Source organism: Nerophis ophidion, linkage group LG19 (genome assembly GCF_033978795.1).
Source record: "Nerophis ophidion isolate RoL-2023_Sa linkage group LG19, RoL_Noph_v1.0, whole genome shotgun sequence".
Lineage (NCBI taxonomy): Eukaryota > Metazoa > Chordata > Actinopteri > Syngnathiformes > Syngnathidae > Nerophis > Nerophis ophidion.
This window is the reverse complement of record NC_084629.1, coordinates 1824071-1850959: the sequence shown is the minus strand read 5'-3', so window position 1 is coordinate 1850959 and position 26889 is coordinate 1824071. Positions and strand designations below refer to the sequence as shown.

Genomic DNA, 26889 nt, shown 5'->3' with positions numbered 1-26889 from the left:
TTTGAGAAAAAATACAACCTTAAAAATGATTTTACGATTTTTAAACACATATACATTTTTACCTTTTAAATTCCTTCCTCTTCTTTCCTGACAATTTAAACCATTGTTCAATTATATATTTTTTTTTCTTATTGTAACACAACATAAACACAACAGAACAAATACCCAGAAACCCTTGCAGCACTAACACTTCCGGGACAATATACACCCCCCAGCTACATACACACCGCCCGAATTCGGAGGTCTCAAGGTTGGCAAGTATGCAGTAAGCGTCCATCCATCCATTTCTACCGCTTCTAAGGCCAAGTCAATTCAGCTCATGTTTTAGTGTCTTTTACGAATGTTTCCGGAATAAAAGATTTGCTCAGGTTGATGTGTAAGTAACTGTAAACAAGCTAGCCTTACTAAGCTACGTCAAGACTAATATTTTTGGCTCCATTGCGCGGATGTGGCCTTTAAAGACAAAGTCGGGAGTTAGTATCCAAAAAAAAAAAGAAAGTGCAGCTAACATGATTATTTGTGTAACAAAGTGATGCTGTCAATAACCACTGCACACTAGTCACGTGTTTCTAGAAGGAACAAAAGGAGCTTCCATCTTCTGTGTGTTATTAATTATGAAGTGTAAATATGCCATGTTGCCAGATTTGAGGGCGGGGGGTATTTATTTATTTGCAGGAGTTCCTTTTGCTGCCGTTTAGGTTGATTTGTGCACATTGTTCACAAAACAGCTACTCAATTGTGTGCCTTGATGTTAAGCAATCATCCACATTCAAAAAAAATGAATAAAAAATAAAAAATGTGAGGTGTGTTGCCCCCCCCCAAACCAAACTAGAGATGTCCGATAATGGCTTTTTTACCGATATTGCCCAACTCTTGATTACCGAGTCCGATATCAACCGATACCGATATATACAGTCGTGGAATTAACACATTTTTATGCCTAATTTTTTTGTGACGCTTTTAAAGCAGGGGGCACCAGGTCGCCCGTAAGGACCAGATGAGTCGCCCGCTGGCCTGTTCTAAAAATAGCTCAAATAGCAGCACTTACCAGTGAGCTGCCTCTATTTTTTAAGTCTTATTTATTGACTAGCAAGCTGGTCTCGCTTTGCTCGACATTTTTAATTCTAAGAGAGACAAAACTCAAATAGAATTTGAAAATCCAAGAAAATATTTTTAAGACTTGGTCTTAACTTGTTTAAACAAATTTATTGATTTTTTTTTTTTACTTTGCTTCTTATAACTTTCAGAAAGACAATTTTAGAGAAAAAATACAACCTTAAAAAAGATTTTAGGATTTTTAAACCTTTTAAACCTTTAAAATTCCTTCCTCTCCTTTCCTGACAATTTAAATCAATGTTCAAGTATTTTTTTATTTATTCTTATTGTAAAGAATAACAAATACATTTTAATTTAATTCTTCGTTTTAGCTTGTTTTTTTGACGAAGAATATTTGTGAAATATTTCTTCAAACTTATGATTAAAATTAAAAAAAAATATTCTGGCAAATCCAGAAAATCTGTACAATCAAATTTAAATCTTATTTCAAAGTGGATTTTAACCTATTTAAAACATGTCATCAAATTTATAAAATCAATCTTAATCAGGAAAAATTACTAATGATGTTCCATAAATTCTTTTTTAAATTTTTTTCAAAAAGATTCGAATTGGCTAGTTTTTCTCCATTTTTTTCGGTTGAATTTTGAATTTTAAAGAGTCTAAATTGAAGATAAACTGTGTTTAAAAATGTAATTTAAATTTTTTTTGTGTTTTCTCCTCTTTTAAATCGTTCAATTAAGTGTTTTTTTCATTATTTATTCTCGACAAAAGACCTTCCGTAAAAGAAAAAAAATGTACGACGGAATGACAGACAGACATACTAATTTTTTATATATATGTAGATTTATTTATTAAAGGTAAATTGAGCAAATTGGCTATTTCTGGCAGTTTATTTGTGTATCAAACTGGTAGCCCTTCGCATTAATAAGTACCCAAGAAGTAGCTCTTGGTTTCAAAAAAGTTGGTGACCCCTGGTATACCGGTATTAGTATAGTACCGTGATATTAATGAATCATATTCAGTACTATACCACCTCTAAAAAGTACCTGGACATATGAGGACTTTGAATATGACCAATGTATGATCCTGTAACAACTTGGTATCGGAATGATACCCAAATGTGTGGTCTCATCCAAAACTAAGGCAAAGTATTTTAATAGAATTGTAGATAGAACACGTTAAACCAGACAATTTAAAGACAATTTAACAATATATTAACAGTAAATGAACAAATAGATTAATAATAATATTCATTTTCTACCACTTGTCCTTAAAAATTTTGACAAAATAATGATAAATGACACAATATGTTACTGCATATGACAGCAGACTAAATTAGGAGCCTTTGTTTGTTTACTTACTAATAAAAGACAAGTTGTCTTGTACGTTCACTATTTTATTTAAGGACTTAACTGCAATAAGAAACATGTATTTAATGTACCCTAAGATTTTTTTGTTAAAATAAAGCCAATAATGCAAACTTGTGGTCCCCTTTAATCAGAAAAGTATCGAAATACATTTTGGTATCGGGACAACACGAGTACATGGACACGCATCCTACGCTGTTGCCATTTCTAAGACAAAGTAGCACTTATGTCAGTAAACTCGCAATGGAAGCACTTAAAAACGACAACAAAGATGGCAAGGAGAATACTCTGTTGGGAGTGTAGACACGTAAATAAAACCGCCCACAAAATGGCGCATCCTGAAGAGATGCTCTGTAAAACAAAATCTATGCAACTTTTTTAACCAAAGAACCACCATTACATGTTTCTGGGTGTTGTTGATAAATGGCTTTCCCTTTGTACAGTAGAGTTTTAACTTTCACTAACAGATGTAGCGAGGAATTGTAGTTACTGACAGTGATTTTCTGAAGTGTTCCTGAGCCCATGTGGTGATATCCTTTACACAAGGTTTTTGATGCAGTACCGCCTGAGGGCTCAAAGGTACGTAAAATAATCGCTTACGTGCAGTAATTTCTCCAGATTCTCCGAACTTTTTGATGGTATTACGGACATCCATCCATACATTTTCTACCGCTTGTCCCTTTTTGGATCGCGGGGGTTGCTGGAGCCTAACTCATCTGCATTTGGGCGAAAGGCGGGGTACACCCTGGACAAGTCACCACCTCATCACAGGGCACACAGACAGACAACATTCACACACTAGGGACCATTTAGTGTTGCCAATCAACCTATCCCCAGGTGCATGTCTTTGGAAGTGGGAGGAAGCCGGAGTACCTGGAGGGAACCCACGCAGTCTCCACACAGAAAGATCCCGATCACGGGATTGAACCCAGGACTACTCAGGACCTTCGCATTGTGTGGCACATGCACTAACCCCTGTCCCACCATGCTACCCGTATTAGATTTAGATTTATTGGTCCCCGTTGGGGAAATTAATTTTCACTGCCGTACATTTAAAAAATTGACATTGCACATCACAAAACAAAAATAACAATAATACATCATACATGACCAGCACATTTACAGGCTTTGTCAGACGGCCATAGCTGCAGAGGTAAGGATTTTCCTGACGGACCATAGATGTTGAAATCCCTACATTCCTTGCCATAGCTGGTTGAGAAACATTGTTCTTAAACTGTTGGACAATTTGCTTACGTATTTGTTCACAAAGTGGTGACCCTCGCCTCATCCTTGTTTGTGAATGACTGAGCATTTCATGGAAACTGCTTTTACACCCAATCATGGCACCCACCTGTTCCCAATTAGCCTGTTCACCTGTGGTATGTTCAAAATAAGTGTTTGATGAGCATTCCTCAACTTTCTGTCTTTTTTGCCACTTGTGCCAGCTTTTATTAAAAACACGTCGCAGGTATAAAAATCTAAATGAGCTAATATTTGCGAAAAATTACGTTTTCCAGTTCGAACGCTAGTATCTTGTCTTTGAAGTCTACCCAATTGAATATAAGTTGAAAAGGATTTGCAAATAAATGGGTTGTACTTGTATAGCGCTTTTCTACCTTGAAGGTACTCAAAGCGCTTTGACACTACTTCCACATTTACCCATTCACACACACATTCACACACTGATGGAGGGAGCTGCCATGCAAGGCGCCAACCAGCACCCATCAGGAGCAAGGGTAAAGTGTCTTGCTCAGGACACAACGGACGTGACGAGGTTGGTACTAGGTGGGACTGGAACCCGGGTCCCTCGGGTTGCGCACGGCCACTCTCCCACTGCGCTACGCCGTCCCAATCATTGTATTTTGTTTTTATTTACCATTTACACAAGATGCCAACTTCACTGGTTCTGTGCTACTGTCAGGTTTAATCTGGCTTCATAGAAATAGCATGTTTTGAGCCAACAAGTGCCCAAAATAAAAGGAAATAGGAGGAAAAGTCTTCATCAATGAGCAAATGATAGCATTTACTGTCGAGTCAGGCAATATCAAGCAGGCTTTTTTACCAGGTGGTCCGATGTTGGACTTTGAAGTACTTTATTTGAACGGATGGATTCATTTGTAGTGTGAAGTGGGGCAGCAGGAGTCGTATGCGTGGTTGACATTGTTGCCACAGGACGTCACCTGTACTTTGACCGCTACTTCATATTATTCATTGGTGAATTGCTGGCTAAGGTCCTTAGTGCCATAAAACCAAATGTGTGCCAAATGACACAACAATTGAGAATAGAGACGGGAGGGGAGTATAAAAAGTCCTGAATTGTGTTTACAAATTGTTATGACGGCTTCTACTGTACTTGGGAAGACTAGAAATGTCTGCGCCAGATGGTCCGAGAAAGACAAAAGTCAAGGTTAGAACACTTGCTGTCTTTAAGCAGTGCATGGGTGGTCTTTCTTTCTTTTTACCATTTTAAGTTCCTGGATTCCGTAAGTGGGAGGCAGCATAGAGTTTAACCGACCAGTAAAGAACAGTTCATGGACTTCATGAAGCATATGGAAAGTGACCTACCAAGAACCTGAACATGCTAGCAAAAATAGAGCAAAGGCGGAAATTTGAAATGAAACAATGGAGGCATTGCAGAGATATTTATAAAACAATATTGCCTTCCTTTATATCTCCGGTAAACAAGCTATTTTAAACAAGCTATATATGGCATGACTTTAGCCAAAGTGCTTTGCGCGCGTCCGCCATTGTAGTCTGATGCTGTACTCAATAATCTACATTTTCTTTATCCTCTTGTTGTGGGGCGGACTGGCTCGTACATGGTAGGGTAGTACAGTATACCGGTATTAGTATAGTACCGCGATATTAGCGAATCATATTCGATACTATACCGCCTCTAAAAAGTACCGGTCCCCCACCCCACCACACCACACCCCCGTCGTCGTCACGTTGTGTCATTGTTGGTTTTACGAGCATTGGAAATTGTGGAAAAAATTAAAATGCGCCCATTACTATGTTACATACTGTATATACTTACATACTGTATATAAAACCTTAATGGAGGTGTTTGGATTTTTTAAGGCTTTTAAAAGCACAATAGAACAGCTACCATAGGCTGCGTTGTAAGCAGACTTTTGATCGCATTTATTTAAAAATACATTCTTTGTCATGTCTTTGATATGATTGTGAACGATAGGAAAAATTTCCTGTGGAGGAGGGCGTGGTCTGTGGGCCTGCCGCGGAGCGGGGTGTGTAAGGACTGGCCTCGAAGCACAGCTGGCAGGTGATTGGATTACCCAGCTGGGACTGAGACACAGTGGTTGGAGTTGGAGCGAAGGGGACACACGCTGGAGAACAGAGCGAGACGCACGCTCGAGAGCAGAACAGCAGGAGAGACTGGGGCTGAAAAGTCGAGTGAGATTGCTGAAGCGTGGACTCAATAAGACATTGTTGAATCCTCAATAACGGGCTCTGGTGCCAGTGTGTGGTGGTCAGGAGAACCCACTAGAGTGCAACCTCTACATTCGCCTTTAAGAGCAAGCGAACAGGTAGCCCAGATCTATTTGTGACAGTCCAAATATATTTTTGAACGGTCGCCACAAATAAATGTTTGGGACACACTGATATTGATGCAAAATTTGCACAAAACCCCTAATTATAGCTAAAAAAAAATGAATAAGCCAATAAAGTTTACGCGTGACCAATGTTTTAAATACATTCTCAATGTTACTTTGTTAGCTTCATAACCAAGTGAATCATTTGCCGGTCTTTCTGTTGATTGAGGCTGAAAGTATGAACAGTCTTGTTTAAATGTTGTAGATTGTATTTATTTTATTTAACAAAGTACTTTGTTAATAAGGTGATTATCTAAAGAATATAACTCAGTGTGTTGTACAAAATGTAATTTAATTTGGGGGATGGGGTAGAAAACGTTCTGTGGTCATAATGAAATAAAAATGGAGCTGTTTGGCCACAATATCCGGCAATATGTTTGGAGGAGAAAAGGTGAGGCCTTTAATCCCAGGAACACCATTCTTACCGTCAAGCATGGTGGTGGTGGTATTATGCTTTGGGCCTGTTTTGCTGCCAACGGAACTGCTGCATTACAGAGAGTAAATGGGACAATGAAAAAGGAGGATTACCTCCAAATTCTTCAGGACAAACTAAAATCCTCAGCCCGGAGGTTGGATCTTCCAACAGGACAATGACCCCAAACACATGTCAAAAGTGGTAAAGGAATGGCTAGATAAATGGGTTGTACTTGTATAGCGCTTTTCTACCTTCAAGGTACTCAAAGATCAGATTAGAATTAAGGTTTCACAATGGCCTTCCTAAAGTTCAGACTTTAATGTGTGGACAATGCTGAAGAAACAAGTCCACGCCAGAAAACCAACACATTTAGCTGAACTGCACCAATTTTGTCAAGAGTGGTCAAAAATTCAAGCAGAAGCTTGTGGATGGCTACCAAAAGCGCCTTATTGCAGTGAAACTTTCCAAGGGACATGTGAGCAAATATTAACATTGCTGTATGTATACTTTTGACCCAGCAGATTTGCTCACATTTTCAGTAGAACCATAATAAATTCAACTGTCGCCATTATGTCTCCATCTCATGAAGTAGGCCGGCTTCGTCGCATGAAGAAACCTACATTTTTTGGTTGTGTTTTCTGCTCCATATGCTGAATGACGATATGCTATATACAGCATATCTCAAATATTTTTTCCGTAAAGTTAAAACAATACACAATACAGCCCTAGTTACCCGAGATACCAAGTATGTCATTATTATGACTTAATAAGTCAATATTTTGACTTACGAATTTACAAAGTCAAAATTACATAATAGATTAGATTAGATTAGATAGTACTTTATTTATTCCGTCAGGAAAATTAAAATTTTCAGCACAATCCCATTCAAGATCAGACAAACATTACAGGGAGACAGAACAGGATCGCTGACGGGTCTGCCGGCTTGCAGCGCCCCTTACAAAAAAGATGAGATACAGGTAAACAAAGGGGGGAGGGGGAAGAAAAAAATAGAAGATTAAAATAAAATTAAAAAATCGGTCTTAGCCTGGGCCCTGGAGAGGGGGTGCAGACTGAGGCCAAGGGAAAAAAACAACTCATAGCCATAGTAGCCATAGTACACATCCCTTACATGTGTGTAAGAGGGAAACATCAAATAAGACAAAGGACATTAAAGCAGCAGATACAACCAGACAATTATACATACATCTATGAATAAAAGGTAAAACAAACATATCCACTGTGGTGGCCTCTGTGGTGTTCCACGCCATCGTCCGCTGGGGTGGAGGGAGCATGGCCAGAGACAGGAGCAGACCCAACAAAGCAACCAAGAGAGCCAACTCCACTCTCGGCCAGTGTCCAGTCCGCATGGATAATAATGACTTACTAAGTCAAAATAATGACTTAAGTCAAATTAAACAAAGTTATGTCCATCTCGAGCTATTAGCCAATGCTAACAATAAAGACCAGATATTTTGGGCGGATCATACGAGGTTCACTTTGACATTTGCCATGCCGGCTAGAGGCGGAGAGGCTTATAACTCCAATTTTAACTTGCAATTTAAAGCATAACAATTATTCCATGGACAGCTTTCATTTTTAAACACTCTTAAGTTGGGCTACTCTTAAGTTGAATTACCACCTTCATTGGAGTCCAGCTGTGTTTAATTCTAATGATTGGACTTGATTAAGGAAGCCACACACCTGTCTATATAAGACCTTACAGCTCACGGTGCATGTCAGAGCAGATGAGAATCATGAGGTCGAAAGAACTGCCTGAAGAGCTCAGAGACAGAATTGAGGCAAGGCACAGATCTGGCCATGGAAACAAAATAATTTCTGCTGCACTTAAAGTTCCCAAGAGCACAGTGGCCTCCATAATCCTTAAATGGAAGACGTATGGGATGACAAGAACTCTTCCAAGAGCTGGCCGTCCAACCAAACTGAGCAATCGGGGGAGAAGAGCCTTGGTGAGAGAGGTAAAGAAGAACCCAATGATCACAGTGGCTGAACTCCAGAGATGCAGTGAGGAGATGGGAGAAAGTTCAAGAAAGTCAACCATCACTGCAGCCCTCCACCAGTCAGGGCTTTATGGCAGAGTGGCCCGACGGAAGCCTCTCCTCAGAGTCAGACACATGAAAGCCCGCATAGAATTTGCCAAAGAACACATGAAGGACTCCCAGACTATGATAAATAAGATTCTCTGGTCTGATGAGACAAAGATAGAACTTTTTGGCCTTAATTCTAAGCGGTATGTGTGGAGAAAACCAGGCACCGCTCATCACCTGCCCAACCCCATCCCTACAGTCAAGTGTGGTGGTGGCAGCATCATGCTGTGGGGGTGTTTTGCAGCTGCAGAGACAGGACGACCGCTTGCAATTGAAGGAAAGATGAATGCGGCCAAGTACAGAGATATCCTGGACGAAAACCTTTTCCAGAGTGCTATGGACCTCAGACTGGGCCGACGGTTCACCTTCCAACAAGACAATAACCCTAAGCACACAGCTAAAATGACGAAGGAGTGGCTTCGGAACAACTCTGTGACTCTTCTAGAATGGCCCAGCCAGAGCCCTGACTTGAACCCAATTGAGCATCTCTGGAGAGACCTCAAAATGGCTGTCCACCAACGTTCACCATCCAACCTGACAGAACTGGAGAGGATCTGCAAGGAGGAATGGCAGAGGATCCCCAAATCCAGGTGTGAAAAACTAGTTGCATCATTCCCAAGAAGACTCACGGCTGTATTAGCTCAAAAGGGTGCTCCCACTCAATACTGAGCAAAGGGTCTGAATACTTATGTCCATGTGATATTTCACTTTTTCTTTTTTAATAAATCTGTAAAAATGTCTACAATTCTGTGTTTTTCTGTCAATATGGGGTGCTGTGTGTACATTAATGAGGAAAAAAATGAACTTAAATGATTTTAGCACATGGCTGCAATTTAACAAAGAGTACAACATTTAAGGGGGTCTGAATATTTTCCGTACCCACTGTATGCTTAGCCAACTACTTAGTGGCCTAGTGGTTAGAGCAGGGGTAGGGAACCTATGGCTCGGGAGCCAGATGTGGCTCTTTTGATGACTGCATCTGGCTCTCGGATAAATCTGAGCTGACGTTGCTTAACACAATAAGTAATGAATAATTCCACTTGTAATCACAGTGTTAAAAATAATGTTCAAAATATAAAACATTCTCATGCATTTTTAATCCATCCATCCGTTTCTACCGCACCTGTTCAAGAAGTTGCGTTAATGGTAAGAAGTTATGTATTTGTTATTGGTTAGTGTGGGGTTTGCCCTCCTGGGGGTTCTTCAGACCACCAAGCACCGACATGAGAGCCTGTTTCAGGGTTACAATATTGTTTTATTTTTCATTAAGTCCCTCAGTTGCTTTCCAGCAATTGTATTACTCTCTTTCGTTTTCGCTCGAGCTCTGGCTCCAGCCCCAACCCCGTCTCTCCTCCTGGCTGCTGCTTATAAATAAATAAATAAATGGGTTGTACTTGTATAGCGCTTTTCTACCTTCAAGGTACTCAAAACGCTTTGAAACTACTTCCACATTTACCCATTCACACACTTATCATGTTAGACCCGCTCGACATCCATTGCTTTCCTCCTCTCCAAGGTTCTCATAGTCATCATTGTCACCGACGTCACACTGGGTGTGAGTTTTCCTTGCCCTTATGTGGGCCTACCGAGGATGTCGTGGTGGTTTGTGCAGCCCTTTGAGACACTAGTGATTTAGGGCTATATAAGTAAACATTGATTGATTGATGGAGGGAGCTTATAACAGAGTGACAGGTGATTAGATTACAAGGCCCAGGTGGGCAATCTACACACCTGTCGCTGATTTAGAGGCCGGTCCTGGCACACCCCAGTTCACTGCAGGCCCACAGGCCACGCCCCCTCCACAGTTAGCTTCAGAACAACGTTATTACAAAGAATAAGAGACCTATTATATTCTAATAATGTTGGTCTTACTCAATAATGCACGCGTTTAGTTGTGTTCAGTGTTAAAAAAATGTTATATGGCTCTTACGGAAATATCAATTAATCAATGTTTACTTATATAGCCCTAAATCACTAGTGTCTCAAAGGGCTGCACAAACCACTACGACATCCTCGGTAGGCCCACATAAGGGCAAGGAAAACTCACACCCAGTGGGACGTCGGTGACAATAATGACTATGAGAACCTTGGAGAGGAGGAAAGCAATGGATGTCGAGCGGGTCTAACATGATACTGTGAAAGTTCAATCCACAATGGATCCAACACAGTCGCGAGAGTCCAGTCCAAAGCGGATCCAACACAGCAGCGAGAGTCCCGTTCATAGCGGAGCCAGCAGGAAACCATCCCAAGCGGAGGCGGATCAGCAGCGCAGAGATGTCCCCAGCCGATACACAGGCAAGCAGTACATGGCCACCGGATCGGACCGGACCCCCTCCACAAGGGAGAGTGGGACATAGAAGAAAAAGAAAATAAACGGCAGATCAACTGGTCTAAAAAGGGAGTCTATTTAAAGGCTAGAGTATACAAATGAGTTTTAAGGTGAGACTTAAATGCTTCTACTGAGGTAGCATCTCGAACTGTTACCGGGAGGGCATTCCAGAGTACTGGAGCCCGAAATGAAAACGCTCTATAGCCCGCAGACTTTTTTTGGGCTTTGGGAATCACTAATAAGCCGGAGTCTTTTGAAGGCAGATTTCTTGCCGGGACATATGGTACAATACAATCGGCAAGATAGGATGGAGCTAGACCGTGTAGTATTTTATACGTAAGTAGTAAAACCTTAAAGTCACATCTTAAGTGCACAGGAAGCCAGTGCAGGTGAGCCAGTATAGGTATATATGTATGTATATATGTATATAAAGGTATATACAGTATAGGTATATATGTATGTATATATGTATATAAAGGTATATACAGTATAGGTATATATGTATGTATATATGTATATAAAGGTATATACAGTATAGGTATATATGTATGTATATATGTATATAAAGGTATATACAGTATAGGTATATATGTATGTATATATGTATATAAAGGTATATACAGTACAGGCGTAATGTGATCAAACTTTCTTGTTCTTGTTAAAAGTCTAGCAGCCACATTTTGTACCAACTGTAATCTTTTAATGCTAGACATGGGGAGACCCGAAAATAATACGTTACAGTAGTCGAGGCGAGACGTAACAAACGCATGGATAATGATCTCAGCGTCTTTAGTGGACAGAATGGAGCGAATTTTAGCGATATTACGGAGATGAAAGAAGGCCGTTTTAGTAACGCTTTTAATGTGTACATTTTAAAATATTTGTCTTTTTGGCTCTCTCAGCCAAAAAGGTTCCCGACCCCTGGGTTAGAGTGTCCGCCCTGAGATCGGTAGGTTGTGAGTTCAAACCCCGGCCGAGTCATACCAAAGACTGTAAAAAAGTGGGACTCATTACCTCCCTGCTTGGCACTCAGCATCAAGGGTTGGAATTTGGGGTTAAATCACCATCAATGATTCCCGGGCGCGGCACCACTGCTGCCCACTGCTCCCCTCACTTCCCTGGGGGTGATCAAGGGGACGGGTCAAATGGAGAGGACAAATTTCACCACACCTAGTGTGTGTGTGTGACAATCATTGGTACTTTAACTTTAACTTAAGATGATTTGGGGTAGGAATCAGGAGACAAGGCCAAATACTGGCATGGGATGCATGACATCATTCTCAATGTGTGCTTTACCTTTGTCTTTCCTAGTTGCCAATCTTTCTTTGTGCTGTCAACAAGTATGAGCTCCAATCACTATCACAAAAAAATAGTTATAGAAATGATTGGAAACTCAAGACAACCATGACATGATGTTCTTTAAAAGTGTATGTACCTTTTTACCTTGCTGTTTTTAAAAGAGTTTAACAATACCAGTTAAAAAGGTAACATGAGTCATGTTTCAAAAACATACTGCTGTACCTGCACCAAACAGTCAAAGATCCTACTGTTATGTACAATCAGCCATCATCATGCAAAAAAAAAAAACTAAGCATATCACATTTTTGGATCATTTAATATTTTAACATGAGCAATTACAAAATGCGTTGGACCAACATCGTAAACAATTTCAATGTTTCAAACATTTAAAAACATTTAGTTGCGGAATTGCAATCATTTTGCAAAACACATTACATTTGTGTACCGTCGTACTGACGTGCTGCAAACGACCTCGTTAGTAAAATGCTGCGTAAACATGAGCAAGGTGGAAATATTGCATTAGTTGTGGAGTGTGGTAAAGTACAAGTTAGTAACACTTTAAAGCAATCAACGAATGTAAAATATATACATTGTAGAGGAGCGCAAATACTGCACGCAGTCAAGTAACATTTTACTGACTTTTTTTGGCAAACACTGTAAAATAGAATTTAAAGCTCACAATTTAGCTTACATGTACACAGGAATGTACTTGCTATTATGGCAACATTTGGACCAGTCAGAGCTATGACGGTACATTCTCAAAAAGTGGCCTCCATTATTGTAGACACAATTAAATTTGCAGTCATCCACTTGATCAAACGCCCGCCCTCCAATAAATAGATGCTTGCTACTTTCTGCAGTTGTGTAAACGGCCACTTTATGAAAAATCACAGTACTTATTTCTTGTCGTCAATGCGTGAGTAGGGATTATCCTTTGTAAGACCTGTAGAGAGGGGAAAAAAAAGGTCAAATTCAATCTATTCATATGCATGTAGTAGCGAGTTCACACCAGTAGATAGCAGCACAGGGCTCTTTGTTTCTGTTACCCTTGCATTTTTTTTGTAAAAATACGGTAAAATAGTGGCTCACCATATTTCTGCCTTATCTTATCATGTCTCAGCTGCATTTCCATTCTTCTGAATAAGCAAAAAGTGTGAGAAAACAGGTCAAACTCTTGCGAAGTGTGCTTTCAAAAGATACACTATATTGCCAAAAGTATTTGGCCACCTGCCTTGACTCACATATGAACTTGAAGTGCCATCCCATTCCTAACCCATGTGGTTCATTATGATGTCGATCCACCTTTTTTGCAGCTATTACAGCTTCAGCTCTTCTGGCAAGGCTGTCCTCAAGGTTGCGGTGTGTGTTTATAGGAATTTCCCACCATTCTTCCAAAAGCGCCTTGGTGAGGTCACATGCTGATCTTGGTGGAGAAGGCCTGGCTCTCAGTCTCTGTTCTAATTCATCCCAAAGACGTTCTATCGCAGGGGTCACCAATGCAGTGCCCGCGGGCACCAGGTCACCCGTAAGGACCAGACGAGTCGCCCGCTGGCTTGTTCTAAAAATAGCTCAAATAGCAGCACTTACCAGTGAGCTGCCTCTATTTTTTAAATGTTATTTATTTACTAGCAAGCTGCTCTCGCTTTACTCGACATTTTTTAATTCTAAGAGAGACAAAACTCAAATAGAATTTGAAAATCCAAGAAAATATTTTAAAGACTTGGTCTTCACTTGTTTAAATAAATTCATTTATTTTTTTACTTTGTTTCTTACAACTTTCAGAAAGACAATTTTAGAGAAAAAACTACAACCGTAAAAATTATTTTAGGATTTTTAAACACATACCTTTTTACCTTTTAAATTCCTTCCTCTACTTCCTTGACAATTTAAATCAATGTTCAAGTATTTTTTTTTTATTGTAAAGAATAATACATACATTTTAATTTAATTCTTCATTTTTTAGCTTCTGTTTTTTCAACGAAGAATGTTTGTGAAATATTTCTTCAAACTTATTATGATTAAAATTCAAAAAAATTATTATGGCAAATCTAGAAAACTTGTAGAATCAAATTTAAATCTTATTTCAAAGTCTTTTGAATTTCTTTTAAAATTTTTGTTCTGGAAAATCTAGAAGAAATAATGATTCGTCTTTTTTAGAAGTTTAGCTTCGTCCAATTTGTTATATATTCTAACAAAGTGCGGATTGGATTTTAACCTATTTAAAACATGTCATCAAAATTTTAAAATTCATCTTAATCAGGAAAAATTACTAATGATGTTCCATAATTTTTTTTTTTTTTTTCAAAAATATTCGAATTAGCTAGTTTTTCTCTTCTTCTTTTCCGTTGAATTTTAAAGAGTCGAAATTGAAGATAAACTATGTTAAATTTTCATTTTTTTCATGTTTTCTCCTCTTTTAAACCGTTCAACTAAGTGTTTTTTTCATCATCTTATTCTTTACAAAAAACCTTCCGTAGAAGGAAATAAAATGTACGACGGAATGACAGATGGAAATACCTTTTTTTTTGGGATATTTATCTGTTTCTATATATATTTATTGTGAGAAATCAAAAGGTTGGTGACCCCTGTTCTATCGGGTTCAGGTCAGGACTCTGTGCAGGCCAGTCAAGTTCATCCACACCAGACTCTGTCATCCATGTCTTTATGGACCTTGCTTTGTGCACTGGTGCACAGTCATGTTGGAAGAGGAAGGTGCCAGTTCCAAACTGTTCCCACAAGGGTGGGAGCGTGGAATTGTCCAAAAAGTTTTGGTATCCTGGAGCATTCCTTTAACTGGAACTAAGGGGCCAAGCCCAACTCCTGGAAAAACAACCCCACACCATGATTCCTCCTCCACCAAATTTCACAATCTGCACAATGCAGTCCGAAATGTAGCGTTCTCCTGGCAACCTCCAAACCCAGACTCATCCATCAGATTGCCAGATGAAAAAGCGTGATTCATCACTCCAGAGAAGGCGTCTCCACTGCTCTAAAGTCCAGTGGCGACGTACTGCATCCCATGCTTTTACATTGGACTTGGTGATGTATGGCTTAGATCAGACCTTGGCAAATTAAGGCCCGGGGGCCACATGCGACCCGTTAAGCTTTTCAATCTGGTCCGCCGGACATTACCGAATATTTTTTTTTAGATCTTTAAGATGGAAAGTATGGTTGCCCTTATGATGTGCAGTCATGTTTTCTAATGACTGTAAGTTTTGAACTATACAAAGTATTTCCATGGTTGAAATCTGCGCTTATGGATGAAATACCAGTTACTATGGTAATCTAATTAGTTACTATAGTAATCTACGTCACAGTAGCTCAGAGGAGGCACCAAGCAGTGCGGGCGGGAAGCGTTTCCACAGACGCGGAAGGAGCTTTTCACAACAAAGTTCTAAAGCTTAGTGATATATCAGATACATCAGATGGAAGGTGGGTTTATTTTGTACCCTTCGCCTTCATATTTCACTGTTTGCTGCATTTTTGTTGCGTTTCACTTGATTGTAAAATATGTCGATCGAAAGGGGGTGTGACATTCAAATGTTGTCAATATTCAGTGTTTTATCCTTCATGGAAAAATTTAAACTTCATTTACATTTTTTAAGGTGGTCTGTCATAACGGTTTTAGCATTCAATCAGAAATTATTGTGAGGTTTTGTATAAGTGTCCCTAAAAATAGATATACTGGCCCCCAGAAAAATGTTTTTCTCTAAATGTGGCCCCCTGGTCAAAATAATTGCCCAGGCCTGGCTTAGATGCAGCTGATTGGCCATGAAAACCCATTCCATGAAGCTCTCTGATCAGGAAACTGATCAGGCGGGCCGGTTCTACAATGGGAATGAAACTGGACACACTGGTGACGGTGGCAAAGAAGAGGACTGTGGACAAACTAGTGAGCATCCTGGATGATGCCAGTCACCCTCTGCATAGTGAAGTGAAGTGAATTATATCTATATAGCGCTTTTCTCTAGTGACTCAAAGCGCTTTACATAGTGAAACCCAATATCTAAGTTACATTTAAAGCAGTGTGGGTGGCACTGGGAGCAGGTGGGTAAAGTGTCTTGCCCAAGGACACAACGGCAGTGACTAGGATGGCGGAAGCGGGAATCGAACCTGCAACCCTTTGAGTTGCTGGCACGGCCACTCTACCAACCGAGCTATGCCGCGTTATCAGTAGCCAGAGGAGCCTGTTCAGTTCTAGACTGCTTCATCCCAAGTGCAGGACTAATAGACTCAAGAACTCCTTTGTCCCACACGCCATTAGACTGTACAACTCCTCTCTGGGGGGCGAGGGGTACTAGGATGACAGGGGATGCAAAACGTTTTCATAACATGGTCACTACTGCCCACTTTGTCTTGTTATATTCTTATTTTACTGTTATATTTTTATTTCCATTGTTGCTTTTTATTTTTTATTCTTACTGTAATATTTCTCTATTTTGTTTCCATTTAAACCCCCATTATTTACTTTTTACTTTAATTTAAATTGATCTCAACTATCGGTTGTCCATTGCTGCTGGAATTTTAATTTTCCTGAAGGAATCAATAAAGTACTATCTGTCTATCTATCTCTCTCTGCGTACTGTACGTGGGCTAATTGAAATTGTCACATGAAGTTTGGAGCTCCACACCAACTGCCTGTGCAGAAAGTCGGCGATCTCTTTGCACTATGCGCTTCAGCATCTGCTGACCCCTCTCTGTGGCCTACCACTTGGTAGCTGAGTTGCTGTTGTTCCCAAACTCTTCTGTTTTCTTATAATAAAGCAAACAGTGGTATTATTTAGGTACCAGGAAATTTCACGACTGGATTTGTTGACAGTTCCACGCTGGAAATCACTGAGAGCGGCCCATTCTTTCACAAATGTTTGTAGAAACAGTCTCCATGCCTAAGTGCTTGGTTTTATACACCTGTGGCCGGGCCAAGTGATTAGTACACCTGATTCTGATCATTTGGATGGGTGGCCAAATACTTTTGGCAATATAGTGTATAAATCATTAAAAAGGTAACACTAATACGGTTTACCTTTCTTTTTGACGGGAGTTCCTTGCATGGGTTTGTTGCGCTTGTCTAATATCATCATCGTCGTCGTCGTTTCTAAAACACAACAAAAAGACTTGTTTATGTGTGGAGGCCGTGAAAATAAACAAAAAACAGCAAGGCAAGCGAAGCCGCAGTGAAATTGCTGTAGTGCTTTGGAGACATCCGTATCAGCCTGGAACAAAAATCAGCTATTGTGTTCCCTGCTCTGCCTCCTCTTCGCCCCCTCCCACTACCAGACAGTCATGTGACTCCACGCTCACCTGGTTCTTCGCCGCCTGCAGCAGCAACACATGCAGCACGCCAACAAGGCGATGAGGAGGACGCCAGCAATCACGGACAGCGTGATGATCAAAATCTGGAAGTTGACTGCAAGTCAAAGGAAACTGAATCAAAAGTGTGTAAACCCTTGCGTGTGACTTGGCTGAGCAACCTTAAGAGTTAAGAAGTATAATGTATTCAGAAGATGTTAAAGTAATAAATATAATTAATATATAACAACATGTAAGTGGTTTTGAAGAATTTGCTACCAAAATGTGAATGCCTTACAAGTTTTTGAACTGAACTCAAGTTCAAATGATGACAAAAAGACAGTAAAATGTACAAACCCCATTTCCATATGAGTTGGGAAATTGTGTTGGATGTAAATATAAACAGAATACAATGATTTGCAAATCCTTTTCAACCCATATTCAGTTGAATGAACAACAAAGAAAATATATTTGATGTTCAAACTTTATTTTTTTTGCGAATAATAATTAACTTACAATTTCATGGCTGCAACACGCGCCAAAGTAGTTGGGAAAGGGCATGTTCACCACTGTGTTACACCCCCTTTTCTGAGGAACTGTGTAAACTAATTGTTGAATTATTTCCCATTCTTGTTTTATGTAGAGCTTCAGTCGTTCAACAGTCCGGGGTCTCCGCTGTCGTATTTTACGCTTCATAATGCGCCACACATTTTCGATGGGAGACAGATCTCGAGTGCAGGCGGGCCAGGAAAGTACCCGCGCTCTTTTTTTACGAAGCCACGCTGTTGTAACATGTGCTTTAAAGGTATAATGTCGTAAAAACCAATGTAGATTTAACACAAAAATTCTGGCAACTAAGCTGCCAGCTTTTTCCGTAAACCCCCCCCAAAAAACCGTGGTACAGTTTTTCCATTTACCGTAAAATGTTGTAAAACCTTTTTTTTTTTAAACACACTTTTACAGAATTTAGTAAATGTATGATTTCTTCTGTAAAATTGACAGTCAACTGAAAACAAGTTATATGATCCCCCCCCAAAAAAATTTTATTAAAAAAATTAAAAAGAGGACATAAAATGGAACACTACTAAAAAAGGTGAACAAATGACGACTGACTGCATCTGAAATAAATTACAGCAATATCTTAGTTACAAAAATCACATTACGGAAACAATTTGTTACTGCAATAAATGAGAGGACCGAAAGGGGGGGTGCCCTGAAGATCGCCCCCAGTCTTCTATGTTTGCTAGCAAGTTTAAAATATCAATACAAGGATCTGCCAAAGTGTTTACAGTGGTACAAGTTCCTTTAAAAAACAGGAACAGTCTTGTCTTTTTAGGAATTTGCTACGAAAAATGTGTCTACCAAGTTTTGAACTGAACTTTGGTGTCCTTCCCGGGCTACCGGTTGAATAGCTCTTCGGTCTCGGCAGACATGTCTCTGCAACATTGTGTGGACATTAGAGACGTCCGATAATAGCTTTTTTACCAATATCCGATATTGTCCAACTCTTAATTACCGATACTGATATCAACTGATACCGATATATACAGTCGTGGAATTAACACAATATTATGCCTAATTTTGTTGTGATGCCCCGTTGGATGCATTAAACAATGTAACAAGGTTTTCCAAAATAAATTAAAACAAGTTATGGACAAAAATGCCAACATGGCACTGCCATATTTATTATTGAAGTCACAAAGTGCATTATTTTTTTTTAACATGCCTCAAACAGCAGCTTGGAATTTGGGACATGCTCTCCCTGAGAGAGCATGGGGAGGTTTAAGTGGGGGGGTATATTGTAGCGTCCTGGAAGAGTTACTGCTGCAAGGGTTTCTGGGTGTTTGTTCTGTTGTGTTTATGTAGTTACGGTGCGGATGTTCTCCCAAAATGTGTTTGTCACATGTTACCATGAATTGATTAACGTGGATCCCGAATTAAACAAGTTGAAAAACTTATTCGGGTGTAACCATTTAGTGGTCAATTGTACGGATTATGTACTGTGCAATCTACTAATAAATGTTTCAATCAATCAATCAAATTCATTCTTGTTTGGTGTGGGTTCACAGTGTGGCGCATATTTGTACCAGTGTTAAAGTTGTTTATACGGCCACCCTCAGTGTGACCTGTATGGCTGTTGACCAAGTATGCAATGTATTCACTTGTGTCTGTGAAAAGCTGTAGACATTATGTGATTGGGCCGGCACACAAAGGAAGTGCCTTTAAGGCTTATTAGCGCTCTGTACCTCTCCCTATGTCCGTGTACACAGCGGCGTTTTAAAAAGTCATACATTTTACTTTTTGAAACCGATAATGATGAAACCTATACCGATAATTTCCGATATTACATTTTAAAGCCAATATCAGCAGTCCGATATTATCGGACATCTCTAGTGGACATCTCTCTGGCGGACTTGGAGGTGTGTTCTAATTCTTGGGGGGAAAAAATGCTTCTAAAGTCACAAAAAAATGTGGAATTTGGAAACGGTGAATGTTTAAATCTTTGTTTTTTGAGGCTAAAAGTAATGCTATGAGTTAACACATGTAAAAGTACATTATGTCATGTATAAACTTTTATTTGACGTTACTGTACTTACCCCAACATAAACCCCATCGTGCTTCCTTGAGTGGACACACACTACTTGGAGGCAGCACGCTCTTCACTGGGTAGTCCACACATTGCTTGGTTGGTAAACACCACAAACACTGCAACAAAAAAAACACATATTCGAGATATTTGCAAAAATCCACACATATTACAGTATCTCACAATAATAGCTATGTGCACATGGATATATTTTATCTAATTAAAAGCCCAACCGGAATAAAAATGCTTAATGCTTAATGTAAACATGAATATTCTGACTCGATCACACACGTTCGGATCAACAATGTTATTCCAATCGAGGCAGATTGTTTATGATAATAGTCATTTGGATTGTAGCGCATGAAAACACTTCCTCCGAAATTCCGGTTGATCCTTACTGTGCATGTCTTTGATGTCAGCTATACTTTGTGGTGGAGCAGGGACTAAATTGAATAGTCTCGGAACGAAGCGATTGTCTTGCTGCTGTCTCTCCCCATTCAACATGTACAGACGTACCGTTATATGCTGTTGAAACTAGCAAAAACTAAAGTATAGTCTAGTGTCAATGTACCAATAAAAGAAGGGATCCAGTTGTCTTAACAAGCTGTTTTATTGACGAGTCTGACAGCTACTCCAAGTGCTAACTGCTTAACTCAAGACACATACATAGAATATGACAACATGAAGACGCGCCACAACCCATACATAATCACAACATAAAAAGCACAGAACAGCTCCATTTCAAAAAGAGAGGTAAAACAAAAGTAGTGAACATAAGGATCAATTATAAACGCTGCGACAACATTAGACATATTTATCATTCAAATTTGAACTTTACAGTATAGATAAGAACAAAATGTTGCATTAGCTCATGGTAGTGCAGGATAAAAAAGCAATAGGTGCAGATATAAATATATAGATTACTGTACAGATAAATATATTGCACTTTTGCAAATGCATTGGGAGTGTGTGTGAATGTAGCATGCGTTACACCCTCGTACAATAGGTGGTGCATCGTAACTATATTGCGAGTGTGTGTGTGTATACATATATATATATATATGTATATATATATATATATATGTATGCATGTATATATATATATATATATATATATATATAAACATATATGTATGTATGTATATATATATATATAAATATAAACATATATGTATGTATGTATATATATATATATAAATATAAACATATATGTATGTATATATATATATATATATACACATACATACATATAAATGCAAACAGCCCTTTTAACACCACATAGACCCCTAAATAATACTGAGGTTGAAAAAAAACCCCGATTTTTTTCATTATTTTTTATTCTGATTCTAAATTTGTTTTATTTTTTTAAAAAAGTATGAAAATACATTTAAAAATCAATATTAAAAATATATATTTTTTGGCCATCTTTGCGCTTATGCCACATGTCAACATCCCAAAAAGTTTTATTCTAAAAGTAAATACAACTAAATAAATATATATAATTACGTACATATAAACAAACCCCGTTTCCAAATGAGTTGGGAAATTGTGTTAGATGTAAATATAAACAGAATACAATGATTTGCAAATCCTTATCAACCCATGTACAATTAAATGAACTACATATACAAGATATTTGATGTTCAAACTCATAAACGTTATTTTTTTTTGCAAATAATAATTAACTTCGAATTTCATGGCTGCAACACGTGCCAAAGTAGTTGGGAAAGGGCATGTTCACCACTGTGTTACATCACCTTTTCTTTTAACAACATTCAATAAACGTTTGGGAACTGAGGAAACTAATTGTTGAAGCTTTGAAAGTGGAATTCTTTCCCATTCTTGTTTTATGTAGAGCCTGCGATGAGGTGGCGACTTGTCCAGGGTGTACACCGCCTTCCGCCCGATTGTAGCTGAGATAGGCACCAGCGCCCCCCGCGACCCCAAAGGGAATAAGCGATAGAAAATGGATGGATGGGTTTTATGTAGAGCTTTAGTCGTTCAACAGTCCGGGGTCTCAGCTGTCGTATTTTACGCTTCATAATGCGCCACACATTTTCGATGGGAGACAGGTCTGGACTGCAGGCGGGCCAGGAAAGTACCCACACTCGTTTTTTTACGAAGCCACACTGTTGTAACATGTGGTGAATGTGGCTTGGCATTGTCTTGCTGAAATAAGCAGGGGCGTCCATGAAAAAGACGGCGCTTAGATGGCAGCATATGTTGTTCCAAAACCTGTATGTACCTTTCAGCATTAATGGTGCCTTCACAGATGTGTAAGTTACCCATGCCTTGGGCACTAATGCACCCCCATACCATCACAGATGCTGCCTTTTACACTTTGCGTCGATAACAGTCTGGATAGTTCGCTTCCCCTTTGGTCCGGATGACACGATGTCAAATGTTTCCAAAAACAATTTGAAATGCGGAATCGTCAGACCACAGAACACTTTTCCACTTTGCATCAGTCCATCTTGGATGATCTCGGGCCCAGGGAAGCCGGCGGCGTTTCTGAATGTTTTTGATAAATGGCTTTTGCTTTGCATAGTAGAGCTTTAACATGCACTTACAAATGTATTTAGTGACAGTGGTTTTCTGAAGTGTTCCTGAGCCCATGTGGTGATATCCTTTAGATATTGATGTCGGTTTTTGATACACTGCCGTCTGAGGGATTGAAGGTCATGGTCATTCAATGTTGGTTTCCGGCCATGCTGCTTACGTGGAGTCATTTCTCCAGACTATTTGAACCTTTTGATGATATTATGGACCGTAGATGTTGAAATCCCTAAATTTCTTGCAATAGCACTTTGAGAAACGTTGTTCTTAAACTGTTTGACTATTTGCTCACGCAGTTGTGGACAAAGGGGTGTACCTCGCCCCATCCTTTCTTGTGAAAGACTGAGCATTTTTTGGGAAGCTGTTTTTATACCCAATCACGGCACCCACCTGTTCCCAATTAGCCTGCACACCTGTGGGATGTTCCAAATAAGTGTTTGATGAGCATTCCTCAACTTTATCAGTATTTATTGCCACCTTTCCCAACTTCTTTGTCACGTGTTGCTGGCATCAAATTCTAAAGTTAATGATTATTTGCCCCATTACAGTTACATCAAATCAAAATGTATTTCTAAAGAACATTTCAAACAATATGCACATTACATGGGACGGCGTGGTGCAGTGGTAGAGTGACCGTGCGCAACCTGGTTCAATCCCCACCTAGTACCAACCTCGTCACGTCCGTTGTGTCCTGAGCAAGACACTTCACCCTTGCTCCTGATGGGTGCTGGTTAGCGCCTCGCATGGCAGCTCCCTCCATCAGTGTGTGAATGTGTGTGTGAATGGGTAAATGTGGAAGTAGTGTCAAAGCGCTTTGAGTACCTTGAAGGTAGAAAAGCGCTATACAAGTACAACCCATTTATCATTTAACCCATTTACACGAAACCCACCACCACAAACATATTTTCCTAATATATAGAATAATAAACAATTGTTGCTGTGTACAGTACGGCATATTGGGAGACTTACATTGACATTCTGCAGACATTCTTCACAGCTGGTGTTGGACTTGGCGGCACAAGATGCAACTGAAAACATGGGAGTGGCACAGGTTGAAAACAAGAGTAAAGCTTTCTTTAATCAATCAATCAATCAATCAATGTTTACTTAATCAATCAATGTTTACTTATATAGCCCTAAATCACTAGTGTCTCAAAAAGGGCTGCACAAGCCAAAACGACATAGTTTAGTTCCTCTTATTGGCATTTACAAACCCCGTTTCCATATGAGTTGGGAAATTGTGTTAGATGTAAATATAAACAGAATACAATGATTTGCAAATCATTTTCAAGCCATATTCAGTTGAATATGCTACAAAGACAACATATTTGATGTTCAAACTCATAAACATTTTTTTGTTTGCAAATAATCATTAACTTTAGAATTTGATGCCAGCAACACGTGACAAGGAAATTGGGAAAGGTGGCAATAAATACTGATAAAGTTGAGGAATGCTCATCAAACACTTATGTGGAACATCCCACAGGTGTGCAGGCTAGTTGGGAACAGGTGGGTGCCATGATTGGGTAATAAAAGCAGCTTCCATGAAATGCTAAGTAATTCACAAACAAGGATGGGGTGAGGGTCACCAATTTGTAAGCAAATTGTCGAACAGTTTTAGAACAACATTTCTCAACGAGCTATTGCAAGGAATTTAGGGATTTTACCATCTACGGTCCGTAAAATCATCAAAAGATTCAGAGAATCTGTAGAAATCCCTGCACGTATGCGATGATATTACGGACCTTTGATCCCTCAGGCGGTACTGCATCAAAAACCGACATCAGTGTGTAAAGGATATCACCACATGGGCTCAGGAACACTTCATAAAACCACTGTCAGTAACTACAGTTGGTCGCTACATCTGTAAGTGCATATTAAAACTCTACTATGCAAAGCAAAACCCATTCATCAACAATACCCAGGAACACCCCCGGCTTCGCTGGGCCCGAGATCATCTATGATGGACTGATGCAAAGTGGAAATGTGTTCTGTGGTGGGACGAGTCTACATTTCAAATTATATTTGGAAACTGTGGACGGGGTGTCCTCCGGAACAAAGAGGAAAATAACCATCCGGATTCTTATAGGCGCGATGTTCGAAAGTCAGCATCTGTGATGGTATGGAGGTGTATTAGTGCCCAAGGCATGGGTAGATTACACATCTGTGAAGGCACCATTAATGCTGAATGGTCCATACAGGTTTTGGAGTAACATATGTTGTCATCCAAGCAACGATATCATGGACGCCCCTGTTTATTTTAGCAAGACAATGCCAAGCCACGTGTTACAACAGCGTGGCTTCGTAGTAAAAGAGTGCGGGTACTTTCCTGGCCCGCCTGCAGTCCAGACCTGTCTCCCATTGAAAATGTGTGGCGCATTATGAAGCATAAAATACAACAGCGGAGATTCCGGACTGTTGAATGAATTAAGCTCTACATAAAACAAGAATGGGAAAAAATTCCACTTCCAAAACGTCAACAATTACTTTCCTCAGTTCCCAAACGTTTATTGAGTGTTGTTAAAAAAAAAAGGTGATATAACACAGTGGTGAACATGCCCTTTCCCAACTACTTTGGCACGTGTTGCAGCCATGAAATTCTAAGTTAATAATTATTTGCAAAAAAAAATATGAGTTTGAACATCAAATATTTTGTCTTTGTAGTGCATTCATTGAATGTGGGTTGAAAATGATTTGCAAATCATCGTATTCCCTTTATATTTACATGTAACACAATTTCCCAACTCATATGGAAACAGGGTTTGTATCATTTACATGGCATTTGCCTTAGGGTTTGCTATATTGTGCTGTGATATATGGTTTAGTTCCTCTTATTGGCATTTACCTTCAGTGATGCCATTTTTTAGCACCCACATGCTATTATAAAGGAAAAATGTGACGTATAATGACAAATGTTCACAAAAAACCCCACAAAGAGTTCAGTCAGTTAGGAATGTTTTGTCCAGCAGTTTGTAACTGGGTCATATGATTAAAAGAGTCATGGGAGGATAATTGGGGCTGGGCAGAACATCATATTCCACACAAATATGGAACTTTTACGCAGTTTAAAAGAAACTGTCAAAAAGTAAAAACACTCATTTAAAAAAAAATAGTTTCCACAAACGCTTTAACACGATTTACTTTGCGTCATTCCTGGCGACAAGTACAAAGCCCACTTTGGTTGTACGTTCTTTATAGTACGTGAAACTCGTGACACATCTAATAAAACATTTTTATTTCTAAAAAAAAAATAAAAAAAATAGTCGTTATCAACGCTGGAACTTTTAAGGAAGCTAACACGCTAGCACCGATTTGAAAAATAAATAAGGCGTTTAGCATGTCACGTGACGCACACAAACACGGCACAAACTAGCTCCAAAACAAACAAAAACACTCACTCGGAGCGGCAGAAGGCGTCGAAGTCTGCGCCTCGGTGACGACCAGGCGGAGGGAGAAGAAAAGTAAGACGCTGAGGAAGGCAAACATTGTCGAAGTGGAGCAGAGACGGAATAAAGTCATCATCGAGTCAACTCAACTGTTGAAGGCGGGGTGACGTCATCGAGCACCGACCTGACGTCATCAAAGCGCCAACTCCGCGTATCGTCAAAAGTCTTTATTATTACTCTTTTTCTTTTGACTTTATTTTATTTTATAAACTGCAACATTTACAAACAATCAATAAATAATAATCAAAATAAGTAAAACAAATAATACAATTTTTAATAAAACAATTATCGAGTCAACTGAACTGTTGATGCCGTTTCAGGCACGAGGGCCAGGTGACGTCATCAACGCGCCACACCCGCGTACCGTCAAAAGTCTTTATTATTTTTATTTTTTCAACTTTTTTTTTATTTTATAAACTGCATCATTTACAATTAATCAACGAATAATAATAATCAAAATAAATATAAAAACAAATACAAAAACTAATAAAATAATCATTGAGTCAACTGTACTGTTTATGCCGTTTCGGGCAGGAAGGGCGGGGGTGACGTCATCAAAGCACCACATCCGCGTATCGTCAAAAATCCATCCATCCATGCATTTTCTTTTATTTATTTTTTTGACATTTTGTTTATTTTTTATTTTATAAACGACAACATTTACAAACAATCAAGAAAAAAATCCATCCATCCATCTATCTTCTACCGCTTATCCGAGGTCGGGTCGCAGGGGCAGCAGCCTAGGCAGGGAAGCCCAGACTTCCCTCTCCCCAGCTTATTTTACTGTTATATTTTTACTCCCATTGTTGCTTTTTATTTTTTATTC

At 39.3% G+C, this 26889-nt stretch overlaps 1 protein-coding gene across 1 annotated transcript; it reads right to left on the bottom strand.

Moving 5' to 3' along the window:
• Window positions 1-12482: 12482 nt before the first annotated feature.
• LOC133537871 (pituitary tumor-transforming gene 1 protein-interacting protein-like) lies at window positions 12483-26183 on the bottom strand. Its single transcript, XM_061878972.1, has 7 exons — window positions 26016-26183; window positions 23587-23645; window positions 20072-20180; window positions 17487-17592; window positions 17209-17280; window positions 13275-13321; window positions 12483-13128 (listed from the first exon to the last, which is right to left on the bottom strand). Exons 1-7 carry the CDS (start codon window positions 26137-26139, stop codon window positions 13082-13084), a joined length of 564 nt encoding a protein of 187 aa, XP_061734956.1. The 5' UTR covers window positions 26140-26183; the 3' UTR covers window positions 12483-13081.
• Between the last annotated feature and the right edge of the window lie 706 nt (window positions 26184-26889).

Coding starts and splice junctions, on each gene's coding strand:
- LOC133537871 (XM_061878972.1), bottom strand. CDS start 26,139: ATGATGACTTTATTCCGTCTCTGCTCCACTTCGACAATGTTTGCCTTC. Junction 17,593..20,071: donor ACGATGGGGTTTATGTTGGG/GTAAGTACAGTA, acceptor TTTGACTTGCAG/TCAACTTCCAGATTTTGATC. Junction 13,129..13,274: donor TAAGATAAGGCAGAAATATG/GTGAGCCACTAT, acceptor CCCTCTCTACAG/GTCTTACAAAGGATAATCCC.